This window comes from Pantherophis guttatus, chromosome 14 (genome assembly GCF_059756535.1).
Source record: "Pantherophis guttatus breed Tessera chromosome 14, ASM5975653v1, whole genome shotgun sequence".
NCBI classification, from domain to species: domain Eukaryota; kingdom Metazoa; phylum Chordata; class Lepidosauria; order Squamata; family Colubridae; genus Pantherophis; species Pantherophis guttatus.
Window position 1 is genome coordinate 22462684 of NC_142076.1, and position 14589 is coordinate 22477272.

General features: G+C 54.4%; 2 protein-coding genes across 5 annotated transcripts in view; one reads left to right on the forward strand and one right to left on the reverse strand.

Annotated features, from left to right (window-relative positions):
- GRIN2A (glutamate ionotropic receptor NMDA type subunit 2A) overlaps positions 1–4997 on the reverse strand; it is a 63874-nt gene extending 58877 nt beyond the window's left edge. The window contains exon 1 of the mRNA XM_060684071.2: positions 2897–4997. Coding sequence (XP_060540054.2) covers positions 2897–3286 — 390 coding nt within the window. The 5' untranslated portion in view covers positions 3287–4997. The remainder of the gene's footprint in view (positions 1–2896) is intronic.
- Positions 4998–6152: 1155 nt separating this feature from the next.
- ATF7IP2 (activating transcription factor 7 interacting protein 2) lies at positions 6153–14268 on the forward strand. 4 transcript variants are annotated; one of them, XM_034441483.3, is made up of 11 exons: positions 6153–6320; positions 6847–7428; positions 7885–8021; positions 8965–9096; positions 9343–9414; positions 10113–10249; positions 10391–10467; positions 11343–11392; positions 11652–11700; positions 12193–12272; positions 13433–14268. In XM_034441483.3, exons 2-11 carry the CDS (start codon positions 6855–6857, stop codon positions 13832–13834), a joined length of 1710 nt encoding a protein of 569 aa, XP_034297374.2. In that variant the 5' UTR covers positions 6153–6320; positions 6847–6854; the 3' UTR covers positions 13835–14268. The 4 variants fall into 4 exon arrangements, with proteins under 4 accessions (XP_034297374.2, XP_087734847.1, XP_034297375.2 ...); XM_087878721.1 differs by having other exon boundaries at positions 6184–6320; positions 12196–12272; XM_034441484.3 differs by having other exon boundaries at positions 6309–6504.
- The last annotated feature ends 321 nt before the right edge of the window (positions 14269–14589 follow it).

Here is a 14589-nt window from a genome sequence, read left to right on the forward strand (position 1 = left end):
TCACCAGGAAGTGGGTCCGGTTCAGTCTCCTCCCAGCCTCAGCTGCTCTAGAACCTGGAAGCGGCTGGCAGAGACCCCGCTGTGAACGCTGCCTTCTCGCACTGGGCACTTTCCTGAGGACCAGGAGACCAATAATCCACTGCAAAATTGTGTGGTTTTCTTTTCTTGCCTCCATTTCCCTTTTTCACAGGATGAAGCTGAGACCAAGACTCCAGCTCAGAGGACCTGGGTGGTCAGTCGGCATCCCTTGGATCCAACCGACCATGAACTCATGAGGACTAGCAGCTTTTTTTTTTAAAAGAAAACCTTTTTGTGAATGCTTTCTCTTTCTTGCTTCTGAGGGTGGAGAAAAATCATTGCATCCAAGGTCCTGGAGGGCCTTTTGGCCAAACGGGAGCATTTGGGTCTGCAGAAGGCTGGGGGTGAGGCAGGCAGCAGAATTATTCTGCTCAGTTTCTGTTCAATTGCTCAGGGGCCCCCACGAAGCTGGCAGAAGTTCGGGTTACCTCAGATCCACCCAGGTGGCCTGAGACTCTCCACAATCCTCTGCCACGAGGCCAGAGTGGATCAGGCAGGCGGAAGGGTAGCGGTGCCCTAATGCCTTCTCTTTGTGCCCCACATTGTGTGCGTGCGTGCATGTGTGTCCTTGCTTTCCTTGCGAATTAATTAAGTGGCCTCTGTTCCCACGCACAGTGGGTGGGAGGCCTGCTCACAACTCCTGCTTCCAAGGAAGACCAGAAAATCCAAAGAAGCAACTCCCTTCTGTGGGCGGGGGCTTCCTCCTCTCTGGGCAGGGGGAGAACTCAAGACAATAAGCCTCTTTGGTGTGGCCACTTCGACTGCCAGCCTTTGGGGGCAGGCCCACTTCACTGTCCTCCTCATCCCCCACCTCAGAAACAATGAAAGGATTGGGTGGGGGGGGTTGAGATATTTATTATGGGATCCAACCTGTGATAAACGTTCGGCAGATTCTAAGCCTCTTGAGACCTCAGGGTGGGGGGGGGCACCATATCCGCTCTGTCCTGCCAAAACCTGGAGCCCTCCACACATGCTGGATGAAAGCCCCCATGCTCCACAGCCGGGATGGGCAGTGCAATCCAGAAGGCTAAGCTGCTCTATCCTCTTAAAAGCCTCAGCAAAATTTTCCACTTCTGGGAATCGTGAGACGCTTCTTTCTCAACCAATCAAAGTGGAATCTTCTTCCCAGGCGTTGCTGGGCATCATTTTTCAAGCTCCATAAACCATGCTTTTAAACACCTTGAGAATGCAGGATGTGTGAACCGGGCCTGCCCATCCTGCTTCAAAGCACACAGAGGCTTGTTCCCTTTTAGCCAGGAAGCTTCTCAGTCTTGGTTCTACCTTCCACCTTCCTTCCCTTATTACAGACAGGAAAAACTTCGCCCGGTTTTCCTGCTCCCAGACCAGAAGTCTCTGTTCACCTTGCTTTGCTTCAACCGGAGCAGACAGTTTTGGTGAACAGCTGGCCAGACCGAGGTGTGCAGACAACTCCCCGAGATGCAGCCATAACATTTTAACCCCCTGCTGGAGCCGGCGGCTCTCCTGGCAGGCGCCTTTGCACATCCGCGGTGATGGACAAGCGATCCGGCATCCAGCAAGGCAGGCTTAATGTGCCCTTTTGCAACGCCACAGCAGGTGCCGTGTTTGACAATTTCACCCAACAGGAAGCCCAGAAAAATACCAGGGAAAGGGGAGGCGGATCACGCGTGGCCAAGCTACAAGCATCCACCGCACCAGCTAAGGCAGGAGAGTTAGGCACACGCAGAGGCAGCCTTGATTTTCCAGAAGGTGGTGCAGGGGTTCAAAAAGAACGGAGGCTCTGCCCTCTAGCTCAAAATCTAATAAGCAGGGTAAGAGAGGAAAGTGGAATGGTAGGGAAGAGGAAAACAAACCCAGAGCAGGATTACCAGCTTGGGCTGATGGATGGGCAGTCTTCAGTTGCTAATGCCCCAAAGGTGCTTTTTCAAAAGGCAACTGGACTTCCTTGGTTTTCCTTGAAGATGTTTCGCTTCTCATCCCAGAAGTTTCTTCAGTTCTAGACAAGTGAAGAAAAGTCAGCAGAACTGAAGAAGCTTCTGGGATGAGAAGCGAAACATCTTCAAGGAAAACTAAGGAAGTCCAGTTGCCTTTTGAAAAAGCACCTTTGGGGCAACCAGGGCCTGGATGGCTGAGATTCAGTTGCCAATCTCCTGACTGGCCAGGGGTCCAGCTATGATTCTCTCGCACGCATCTTTTATCAGTCAACATTAGGAATACTTTCATCCCTTGCAACCTCTAGATTTTCAGTCATTTCTCATGCGCCAATGGCTACCAACGTGCCTTTTTAAAATAAGACGTCTTCCAGTGATTGGGAGGAGATGGGTTAGCAAGATGTTCAAAGCACCTTCTCAGCAATTTGAGAGAAGCGCTGCGCCTATTATTCACGCCAGATCTGTGCGGTGCTTTGTAAATTGCTCATACAATTCGGTGCCACCAGGTTGTGTGGATGTTGTGTATTTCAATGACAAGAGAGCACTCTAGCATAGGGTCAATGCCATTATTCTACACAAACCTTTGTGTAAGTAAAGCCCAAATAATACAGGGCTTTTGTTGGAGTAAATATGCACCGATTTAACCATGCGTCTCCCGTTTGCCTACTTTGGGCCAAGGTTTTGAGAGGTCTGCTAATCACAGATGACTTGTCCGCCCAGAGACGCACGCCTTGAGCTGCATCCGTCACAGAGATCTCACAATCTGTTATGCAATGCAGGCACTCAGTTTGCCATAGAAAATGGGAGGAGGAGGAGGAGGAGGAGGCAGAGACACACTCCCTTGCTGACGAATTAGAAGGGACAAATCTTGCACCATGGGGACAATTTCTTTCCATTAATTAGCTTACCACATTTACACCCTTTTCTCTTTTCAGTTTAACTGAGTCTCCCATCTTCTCAGCTGCAAAATGTCTGTCTTGCTTGTTCCTTCCGCTCTGCAGTACTTGCTCCAGAATATGGGGTTCTCTTCTGTGATTTGGGAAGAGCAGGAAAAGACACCCAGTTACAACTCCTGTACCTCGAGGCTGGCCACAGCTGGAAACACAGCAGCAAGGCTGGGCTAAAGTGACATCTCCCCCCCCCCTCCCCCTGCTAAAAAAACGCAATACATTCCTTTGTGCTGGGGAGTGATTTTCCGACAAAAAATGGAAAGCGGGTTGCATTATGAGAAGAAGACCGTAAGGACGCAAACAAACCTTAATAGAACTGTGGGTTAAACGGCAGCCCAGTTCTGACATTTAACCTCTGAGCAGAGAGTTGCAGGAAAGCAACTCAAATTCCAAACGATAACAGAGCTGAGATGGGGCAACATGGAGGAACCGGGCATTCCAAAGGATGGGAATGTGGAGGTGGGGGCTGCGTTGCTCCCAATTCTCCCCTTACGCCGTTCATCCTCTGCACTCCAAGGCAGGGTGGGCTCCTCCGGAGGAGACGTGTGGCGCGTCAAGCAGCTTGAATATTTGTGGCAGAGCTCCACCTACGGTCAACCTGAATTAAACCATCTGTGAAGCTATCAAAGATCTGGGTTGCTGCTGCATTACTGCTTTTTTTAAAGAGAGACTTTAAGGGATGATCCGTGTTATCTGCACACGGAGGGAAGCTTCCCTTGTTCACAGCAGCTTGAGGTGCTTGGGGAGGCCTCAGTCACTGCCCCAGAGGGGAAAATCCCCCACCGCCAGGTGACGGGCAGCGAGGACAGACCGCCTGAGCCAAGTTTATCTGACAGACCCCACCAGGTTCTGTGCACTTCTGGGGGCAGAGACCACCTTGGTGTAGTTGTACAATCAGTGCTGGCCAGTAACGTTGCCAGAGTTTCTGCCAGATTAGATTTTCTGCTTAGGGTGAAAATGCATTTAATAAAATGGAGGTTGGCACCAGTCAGCTTTTGTGGTTAGTGACTTCCTAGTTCTCCTCTAAAAATGCAAGTGCTGATTAAGACAACTCATGCGGCAGCCTCTGCAAAGGCCTAAGCGAGCCATTAAGGAGGCTGACGTGAGTTTAGGAGCCTCTTAAGGCTCCTGGTCGTTTTACGCCTTCAACCACCCAGATGTTGGCGGAAATTGTGCGGTGAGTTTTCTTCCACCTAGGAATGGCAGATAACAAAAGATAATGCCATCTTTTTTAAAAAAAAAAAAAAAAAAACAAATGCCCATTTTCACTGCCTAATGCAGTTGGTGGGCTATAGTGGGAGCCAACCCCACACCAGCCAGACATTTCAGTCTTCCTATTCTGAGTCTGCTTCCCCTTCCAAGAAACAAGCCCAGGGCTGGGCTGCCAATCTTACTGACCTAGTTCTTAAGTCACGCTTAAACCACTGTTTTCAATGGTAGTGTAAGGAATAAACATTCACTTGCAGGATTCACCCATCAGGCTGAATATAAACCCTGGTTTTCACAAGCCAGCCTGCCTGCCTCTCTTGGAGCCCAACAGTCAACTGCAGACCATTTTTAATATCAGAGGGGGGGGACTGAGGAAGGGTCTCTTTCCGATTTAAATGCCCATCTGGCCTTACACAGGTTGCGTCTCCTCTTGAGGCCGGGAGTGGTATTATACCCATAAAAAACACCCAACCAGAGGCCCTTCACACCGGCTGCTGTGAAAGGCTGCCAGAGACAGTGGCTGGAACAGGGGCATCCATCACGCAAAGAGCCGGGAACCGGGATCAATCAAAAGCAGAAAGTGGCACTTGGGGCTCCTGGAAAACTATGGAAATAGTGGATGGCAGCTGTCGGAAAAGTAAGACTGAGAGGGAACAGTTGCTTGTTTGTTAAAAAGAAGCTCCTGCGCAGGGCAGGAAGGTGGAGGGCACAGCCCCCAGGCCTTCCCAGATTAAGCCTGAAGGAAATGTCCAACACACACACACAGAAAGGAGGCGGCTGTATCACCTGGTTGCAGATTTATTTATTAATTAACTGGCACCCGTCTCACTGATAAGGTGGCCCTGGGAGGCTCACCAATGATAAAAAGGTAAATATGAAAAGTTAAAATTAAGAAAGTTAGGTAAAAACTTAAGGTCCTTAACTTGAGGAGGCTGAGCCGCTGAATCTAAACAAACCGTCTGCTTTTAGTGCAGGGTAGAAGTCCAGTGTTAGGGCAGATTTAAGAGCTGGAAGTGGGGGGGGGGGCTGGAGCGATCCCCATGACCTTGGGGCCGATGCATCCACACGAAGCCCGACTGAAGAAATGTGCGGCTTCTGAAGGCAGCCCAGACGGAGCCAGGATTGGACCTTTGCTGGTTCCCAGCCTGGACATTAGAGGGAGGGGGAGGGAGGGGGGGCACTTCCAGGCTGCTCCCCCCTCCCCCTCCCCCCCCCCGCGCTCTAGGCGGCCCCAGACGAGGCGGAAGGACGGTCACTTTCTCCTTCTGATTGGCGGGGAGGGAGGGGGAGGGGGAGGGGAGGGCTTTCTAGCAAGGCCTTCCAGGACACATCCGGAGGGCCCCTCCCCCCAAAAACAAGGTGCGTCTGTGGCGGGGGAGGCGGAGGGGCAGCTCCGGTCCAAGAGGGACCCCCGAGAGTTCGTGGTCCGGCGCCCCATGAAGAGGCCTCGGGGCGGGGAGGGGGCCCCGAGAGAGAGAGAGAGAGTTGGGCAGATAGATAGATAGATACACACATTACACACACACACACGGGCGTCCTGGTCCAGGGTCGGACTAGAAGACCTCCAGGGTCCCTTTCCAGATCCATCCTGACCGGGCACCCGCCGGCTTCCTTCCCGCCAGGAACGGCCGCGCCAGGCCGGAGGCTCCGGGACCGCCGAGGTCGTGAAAAGGGCGCCGGGGGGGGGGGCTCCTCACCCACCCGCCCACCCGCTCCAGCCCTGCTACAACGCTGCCTTTGCCGCAGGCGCCGCCTTGGAAGGGAAGCCTTTCCCTCGCGAACCATCACCCCCCCACACACACACGGGCTCGGGGCGCGCGTACCGGGCGCCGACCCTCATCTCCGGCTTCACACGTGCGACCGAGGGAACCGGGTCAAACAAACCACGGCTCGGCGAGCACGGCCAATCGGGACAAAGGTCCGGGCCCGGCGCGCTGCCGATAGGGCGCGACGGGGAAGGTCCCGCCTCCTCTGCCTCCCGGTTGGTCGCAGGACCCTCCTCGCCAAACCCGAAGCCGGGGAGTGACGGCGAGGCCCGCCCCCAGCTGGCGCCTCGCTCTGCGCGTGCGCGGCGTTCGGTCCTCGGGCGGCGGCGGCGGCGGCGGCGGCGAGGGTGGGGGGGGGTGAACTCCGGGCAGAGCGGCGGAGGCGGCGCGCGTGCGCAGAAGCGCCTGTGAGTTGGGGTGGCCGGCAGGAACGGCCGTGGCCCCCATGAGGAGGGAGGAGGCTCCCGGATCTTCCGGGGACTCGAACGGCGCTCCTCCCTCCCGGGGGTCTGGCCCGCGGCCGGCAAGGGAGGCGGAGGGGTCCGCGGGTCACCTAGTCCAGCCCCAGAGACCCCCGCCGCCCTTTGGAAGGTCGGCCCCGGGGCCCCCGGTGGGCGGAAGCGGCCTGGAGACCCCCGGCCCGGAGGGGGGAGGGAGGGAGGGAGGGAGGGGAAAGCCTGGGGGGCTCCTGGCCATCAAACCCGGGGCTGCGCCTCCCCCTCCTCCCTCCCCCTCCTCGGGCGGGGTGGGGGAGGGGAGGGGCCCTCTGGCCATGGGCCCTTGGGCCCTTTGCTGCTTGCAGTCGGGAGCCTGGCAGGGCGGGCAGAGAGCCCGGGACGCAGGGGCCCCGGATGCCATGGGACCCCCGGGATCGGCCTCTGGTGGCCATGGGGGGGGTCGGGGGGGTCCTGAGGGAGCCATGTTGTCTTTCAGCCGGGAGAATGAATCCAGGCGTGGAGGTCCAGAAGCCGCTGCGGGCCAGGAAGACGATGGCGCTGAGCAGCCGGAAGCAGATGGAGCATCTGAGGAAGATGAGGAGTGGAGAAGGAGCCGGGGGCCAAGAGAGGCCGGCTGAAGCCAACGGGCTCAGTCCCCAGCCCCAGGAAGAGCTCCGCAGCAGCGAGACCGGAGCCGGAGGGAAGCCGCCGGCGGCCAAGGAGCCCCTGGCCAGCTTGCTGGTGAATTCTGAAATCAGCATTTATAAGGACCCCCAGAAAATGCTCCCGAACCCGGACGTCAAGAGGTTCTTGAATGCCGGCACGTTGCAGGACATCCTTTGGTACTGGTATGAAAAGGAATCCGCCTCCCCTGTGTTGAAGCCGGTCGAAGTGTCCCTGGAATCGGGACCGGCTGGGCAGCTCCCGGATCAACTCCCGGTAGCCTCTTCCACGCACGGAAACACCACCATAAATGCAGCAGCCAAAACACCCGTCTGCCAAACTCTTCCAGCATTGCAAGAGAAAGCAAGCCGCCTCGGGGTGCCTGAAAGAGACAGGGCGCCCACAGTGCACCTGGGTAAGATTGGGGTCTCTTTAAAAGCCAATAAAAAGGTGGTGAGCTGACTTTTTTCTCTTGCAGCTGGTCCCAAACCCCCTGATGATCCATGTTTTGGTAGAAGGCAAAACTCACTTAACAAATGTCTCACTTAACGGCAGAAATGTTGGGCTCAATTGTGGTCGTAAGTCAAGGACCACCTGTAAAGTGTGTGATTTGGACAGCGGAGCTCCATCCTAGCTTGCCTTTGCTTTAGGGGATGGTGGCCAGTGGCAACCTTCCACAAAACATGGATACGTTTGTGTAATTATTGTATTATTATTGTATTATTATTATTCATTGTAACCCATTTTTGCCAAGATGGTAGGGGGCTTCTTGAAGAGATAAAGGCCCTGGAGCTTGGTCCTAGCACAGTCTGGCAGGGCTCAGATTCGCCTCCCCAATCCTTCCATGAAGGTCTCCCGTCTTTCCTGGCAGGAGACGGTCAGAGGAAGAGGACAGCGTCCAGCAACGGCGAGGAAGGCAACGTCCTTTCCAAGCGCAGCAAAGCCTCCGGGGATCCCGCTGAGGGGACCACCCCAGCCTTGGAGAAAGCGGAGTCCGGGCTGGGAAAGGTAAAGGGCTACGGCTGACAGGGACGTTGGCTCTTCCGAATGCTGCCCCTCTGGCGCAGGGGTCTCTTGCGAGTGCCGCTTCCCATGGAGGCCACGCAGGGCCCGAAGGTGGCAGCGCTGTGGCTTATCGCTGGTAGATTTGTCAGCCGTCGCTCTGTGGTTGGAGCTCTTCCTGTTAGCCGTTCATAACCACTCTTTTTGTCTTGATAGCTTGCTTCAGGCCCTTCTCGGGCTGGAAGAGTCCACAGGTAATGCTGCATGGACAGTCGCAATATGTGGGTGGTGGTGGGGAGGTCTCGCTCCAGCTGCATCCCAGGGATGTTCCACCAAGAGCAGCGCCTGCCTTTTCTTCCTGGCATCTCGGGCTTGCTTCATCCATGCACGCGATTCTGCCACGGGGAAACAATGGTTTCGTTACGAGATTTGGAGAAGGATGGCTTTAGAAATAACCCCGGGGTGGGTGGGGGTGTCTTCTGCCTCCAAAGTACAAGTTGCATAAACTTGATTTCCCACGTCTTTGTTACTTTTGCATTCTGGAAACCCACCAAGTGGTGCCTTTAAGAGCAAGCACGGAAGGCAAGGCCAGAGTCACGGCTGGGTGGGCAGCAGTCCCCCTGCCCTTCAGATCCTCCGTGGCCTTTGCGACTCGCTTTCGGCTGAGCAGAAGGGATGCTAAGACTGGGGAGGGGCCTCGCCAGAACGATGGAAGCGGCTAGAAATGCAGTAATTGGAAATATTTCACAATAAATGCATGTATCATGCATGTATACAAAGGTATGGGAAAGTTAAGAAATTCACAAGGGAAAAACGGGAGGTTAAAACTGTCCAGTTTGGCTGCTGTGGAAAAGGCCTCCCATTTCTGATCGGTTGTGTTGGGGAGGGGAGGGGGTGTCGTGAATGTTTAGTTGAAACTGTCCATGTTTGTGTATTTTTCTTGCTGTAGGTCAAGTGCTTGATTCAAAGTCGACTGGAGGCCTCGATGAGAGAATTGGACCAGGGTCTCCGACGCTTAAATGAAAGAATTGATCACACGCAGTGCCTGCGGAAACACGAAGGCATCGCTATTAAGATTGTAGTAAGAAGAAGCTTCTTTTAAAGCTCTGGGTCTGTGTCACTCACGCACACAGAACAGGGCACAAGCTTGTACAACGTGTCTTTGTGGTTCTCGCACGCAGATTGACAGGGCCCCCACAAGAAGCCTCTCTGCCCCCGTTAAAGAGCTGGGAAGGGTTGGGGGCATTGGTGCAGGGCTTGGGTTCAAGGCAGATGTTCCACTGGTGCAGCTGGAGTGTTGCAAGGACCTCCTCCTCTTTTCTTGCAGAAGAAAATCTCCAGACTGGACAGACACATCAATGCTGTGATATCGTTCCAGAGGAAGGAGCGATCCCAAAAAGTAAGCCGCCTTCAGCAGCAGTGCTCTGGCGCAGACACAGGCGAGCCCAGGGTGCATCGGGGGCTGCAGTACAGCCCAACCCTCCGTTTCGGTGCCTCTCAATGGGATCTAATGATGTCGGGTCTCCTTTAAGTGGTGAGGGGGCCATTGCCCCAAAATCCAGGCACTCAACTTGGTCAAAGTCTTGGATGCACAATAAAGACGTTGTTTCTGTTATCGTGAGATAGAATATGTTGCATCTTCTCCTTTCCTAGCCGGGTTTGTTTCTCAGGGCTGACCAAGGACTTCAGGATACCGCCCTGTTGTCTGATTGCTCCCTCCCTGTCCCTGAAAAGCCTATTGTTTGCACCAGAGAGGAAACAGCTTTGGCTCAGAGGAAAAACGTGGTTTCCTAAACTTCCAAGAGAGGCAGAGGTGCTGGCGTCACCTTGGTTCAGACGTTCCTCATAAACGCTAAAATGCTTACATAACGGGAGAAACACGGCCGGGGGTCTCTCCGGCTCCGAACTCTTTTGCTTTTGAGGCACGGTTCTCTAGGGGTCCTTAGGAAAACCGAATGATCTCGGAAGCCAAGTTTATGCAGGGGTCCTTGCCAAGGGCGAGTCGGAAGGGAGATGGAGGCCGGGCTCCAGGATCAGTGGCAAAATGTCTTTTCCCGTAGCTGACAGTAAAGGCTTTTTTCCACTTCCTTTTCCCAGGTCAAGCAGCCCAGGGCCCACGCTCAGTGTAAAATGTTAAATGGTGCCACCCTGCCTCCGAACACGAGCGCAGTTGGCAAGCCGGTGCCACCAAAAAAGCCAACATCGACCGAAATCTTGTCTTCCACCGCAGAAAGGTTAGTGGCAAACGGCAGTTGTCGATTGTGTCTGAGATGGTTTGCTGAGGGAGTGTCTGCCCTGTGGAGGAAACGGAGAGGCCGGCTGCTTGCTAATCCCTTGCTAGACGCCGTGAATTACTATGGTTGCTTCTTGATCAGGTCGTCCGGTGCTGATGTGGTCCTTTGCGTTGAGGCGCCGAAGCCAAGCTCAGGGGTGCTGGCAGCCAGGGCTCCAGGTACGCAGAGGGACTCTCGCTTTTCAGCTCCCCAACAAACATGTCTAAAAAGAAGCAGATGCATAATCTGAGCGTATCTAAATGGACCCGAAGGAGCAAATTAAGTAACGAGCCTCTGGCAGGTCTTTCTTCAGGGGGCACCAGGTGCATTTTCCTTCCTTTGCCCCAAGGAAAAGGAAAATGACTGATGATTATACAATCTGTGATGATAGCACACTCGAGGGGCAGAACCTGGCAATTAGGGGGGGTCTCCTGCAAGCATCTTGGCATTCAGCAGTATTGAAGCAGCAGGCCCAGATTTCCAGGGGGTGCAGCTCCTTGGCCCAGCACAGACCCCTGCGGAGCATGGAAGCACTCGGCTCCAAATGACCCACAGATGCCTCGTAGAGGGCCCAGGTGAAGTGGGGCCTGGGAAGAGGCCTCCGCTTGCTTGAGTCAGCTGCCTTTCATTGGGGCTGTGGTGGTGTTCTTTGTTGGCCGATGATGGAGCAGTCCAGGGGTAAGAAGAGAGTGTGGCTCAGGCAGAGCCCACTTGCAGACTGCAGACCCCCGACCAGGACTGCCCCGAAGGCAGAGAGGGAGCCCTTGGCTCTTACGCCCTCCCGTCACTCGTTCTAGGGAACGAAGCTTCTGGGCATTCACACAAGCCAATGTCTCCAAGCGCTGCTCTTCTCTGGTCCCAGCAAGACGCAGACCTTGGGCCAAGTCAGCTTCTCCTCCTTGCCCAGAAAAGCCAAGAGGCTGGTGGTGGGGGTGTCTAGAAGACCCCTCCCTGACTAGTACCCAGTGCAGGTGTGTGCCAGCTTCTGCCTTTTTGAGCCACCCAGCAAACTCTGGGTTTTAAAACCGCCCTCGCTTGTGTCCAATTCCTGCAGCCCCTCCACCGAAAGCAGCTTCTGGATACCCAGACCCTCCAGGTGACCAGGTGAGCGAGTCCAAGGTCAGCTTTGAAGCTCTGCTGCAGTTTTCTCTTCCTCGGCCTGCCTTCTCCAGTCTTTTTCCTGCTCTGCGGTTACCAAAGAGCCAGAATTCTGAGTGTCTTTGCTGCGCTTTGTATGCGTTTCTATTTCTGATCCTCCCGTATTTCTGAAGTCCATCGGTGGTTACAAGCTGCAAGAGGCTGCTGGCGGACCAAAATCACGACCCGCTTAGTCCGCTTAATTCACCTGTCCTCCTAATTACAGGATGCGTTGGTGATTGACTTAACAGATGAAGAAAGCAATCCTGATAAAGGTGAGCAGACGGTTTCCTGATACCTTTATGGCAGTGTAGAGGTGGTGTTTGTCATTATTTTAATTGCATGGCTTTCCGGACTCTGTCCTGCTTTTCCTCAAAGCAGACGAGTAAACGTGATAGCAAATGAAACCCAGGGCAGTCGCTTCAAAATGTTCCAGTTATCTCTGGAGGAATAAAACGTTTCTTCCACTGGAATCTTTGTCCCGGACTGGCTGCCTCCAGGAGGGTGGTTGGCCCTGGAGCGTTTCTTCCGCAGCCCAGAGCATTTGGGTGCCGGTGAACGGACCGGGGGGGGGGGAGGATGGGGGGGGGCGCTTGGGGGCGATTTCTTCATTTGCCTTGCCCTGAAGACCAGAGCTTAGTGCCTTCTTTTGGTAGCTGTGGCAATTGTGAGAAGCCACCTGATGTGGACCTGCCACCAATTAACGAGGTGGTGCTTAGCATAATGTTTAAAATGCTGTACTGATCACTTTTTATCTGTGGTCAAAGAAGAGAAGAAAAAAGTTGCAGGAAGCCAGGAAAGCCGTCCAGAGAGCCTTCTGCAGCCTGAAAGAGAATCCCCGGATCAGGTATTTGAACGGAAACTCCCAACCGTGAAAACTGCTGTGTCCCCTGCAGGCAGGATGGGGTGCACACGCAAACCCTACGTTATAGTAAGGAATACTTTTTAAAAATGAAACAGATTTTTTTTTTTTTCTTTTCCTGAATTTGACTTCACTTGAGCGAAGTCCTGCATTGGAAGGGAAGAGTTTTATTCGCTTGGCCACAAGGGGGCAGGCTTGCAGTAGGAAAGGCCAGGACACCTCCTGAAGCAGCCACTGAGCTTGGAAACCATTGGGGGCTTCAGGGGGGTCGCCGGCCCCAAACATTCTGAACTTCCTCCTGCAACTCTTCGTTTCTCAGCCTGGCCCTAAAATAGTGTGGAAGGCTTGGAATCCTCCAGGAGTCTCCATTGAGCAAAGCATGCAGCAAAATGAGCCAAGGTGCCGTATTTTTCGGAGTATAAGACTCACTTTTTCCCCCCTCTAAAAGAGGGTGAAGATTTGGGTGCAAATGCAGCCTCCCAAACAGAGCCTCTCAAGCAGAATTTCTTTTTTTCTTATTTTCCTCCTCCCAAAATAAGGTTCGTCTTATACCTCCGGAGCATCCTATACTCCGAAAAACATGGTAGTTGGTTTCAGCTGCCCTGGGAATTTTGCCATGTCTGCAGAGGTGAAGAGGCTCGCTGACTCTTGCTGGGCCTCCCTTTCGGTTAGGCCTCCAGGGCTTGGCATTACTTCCCTCTCTGGGCAAAGCAGGGGGGGGCGGGGGTCTTCTGGAAGGTGGAAAGCAGAAGGGAGGAGATGCCAGTTGGGGCTCCATTCCTTGCATCTGCAGGACGTGAAACAGAACAGGGGCTTTGTGCGTGGAGCACATCTGTTGGGCTTCAAGAGTTTGGCCAGACCTTTCCAGCTGAACCGAAAGGGGAACACCTGCAGAGGGTTATGGGGGAGCAGGGAAGTCCTTCCCCCTCTGCCTTCCCTTAATCCTTTCTCTCCCCTCTTCTCTGCTGTCATCAAAGCTTGCCTTTCTCCATGGACTCCCACCCGCCCCCCCAAACTTCCTGGTGTGTGTGTGTGAGAGAGAGAGAGGCGTTGCATGGCTCGGAGCCCCTGCTTTGTGGGGACAGGTGGGACGGCCGCGTCCCTTCGCTTGCCTGCTCATGAACCGCCGCTCTTGCCTCCTCCAGGCACCTCCGAGGTTTCCACACCTGCCTCCCTTGCCGAGCGTTGAGCCGGACCCAGCGCACTGGAAGGACCTCGGAGACAGTCGGCCCCCTCAGAAGCTGCAGCTGGTGGTGGCTCAGGTGAACCAGCCCAAAGGCATCGCCCTCCAGTGGAACATCAGCCGAGTGGACCCCCGGTGCGCCCCCATCGAGAGCTTCTCCCTATTCATCTGCCTGGAGGACGTCAGCAACGGGACCACCTCCGAGTGGAAGAGGACCAGCGTCATCAAGGCCCTCCCGCTGCCCATGGCCTGCTCGCTCTCCCAGTTCCCCCGCTCCGTCAGGTGCTACTTCACCATGCAGTCCAAGGACGTTCACGGGCGCCACGGGCCTTTCTGCGAGGTCCAGTCCATCTCCGCTCTCTAGGGGGGGCTTCGGGGGAGCGGCAGGGCCCCTTCCCTAACCTGACACCCCTTTTCCCAGATACTTTTTAGGGGCATTATTTCCCCAGCTCAGTGTGTTGAAAACGCCCCGCCCAGTTCTTGGTTGCCCTTTTTTTCCCCTCCCGCACCAAGCTGGCATCACATGTGGGAGAACATCAGAGAAAAGGCTGGGAAGACGGCCTCCCAACGCTGATGTCTCCAGAGAGAAGAAACGGGAGGTTTCCCCACTTCACCACCGGGGAGAATCAGACTCAAGACCTCCAAGAGGGGGAACTTTGCTTTCAGTATTGTTTTCATCTCTTCACCAGCAATGAATGAGAGAGAGAGAGAGACGAATGTTCTCTTGTCCCAAAGCCAAGTGGGTTAAAAAAAATTTTTTTTAAAAAAATAATAAAATAAAGTGCCTTTTCTGTTGGATTTTCCTGCAGGCTATCTGTATTTTCCTGATTTTGTAAAAAGGCCACTTGGGTGGTGTGTTCCGATCCAAAGGTCCACTTTTTTCTCCCACCTTTCTCAACATTACTGAGGAAGTGGCTAAAAGAGCGGCATCTCACTGGCTGGGTGGCCGGGCGTACCGTTTCTCCACATTGGCTGTGGACTTCAACTCCCAGAATTCCCCAAATGGCCAGATGGGGAAATCTGGATGTTGAAGTCCACACATCTTAAAGCCGCTTTTAGTAGCCAGTGAGGCTTCCTCGAAATGACGTGGTCTCGGTGGCATCTGTTACCTGGAGGGCA

Coding starts and splice junctions, on each gene's coding strand:
- ATF7IP2 (XM_034441483.3), top strand. CDS start 6,855: ATGAATCCAGGCGTGGAGGTCCAGAAGCCGCTGCGGGCCAGGAAGACG. Junction 7,429..7,884: donor GGCGCCCACAGTGCACCTGG/GTAAGATTGGGG, acceptor CTTTCCTGGCAG/GAGACGGTCAGAGGAAGAGG. Junction 9,415..10,112: donor GGAAGGAGCGATCCCAAAAA/GTAAGCCGCCTT, acceptor TCCTTTTCCCAG/GTCAAGCAGCCCAGGGCCCA.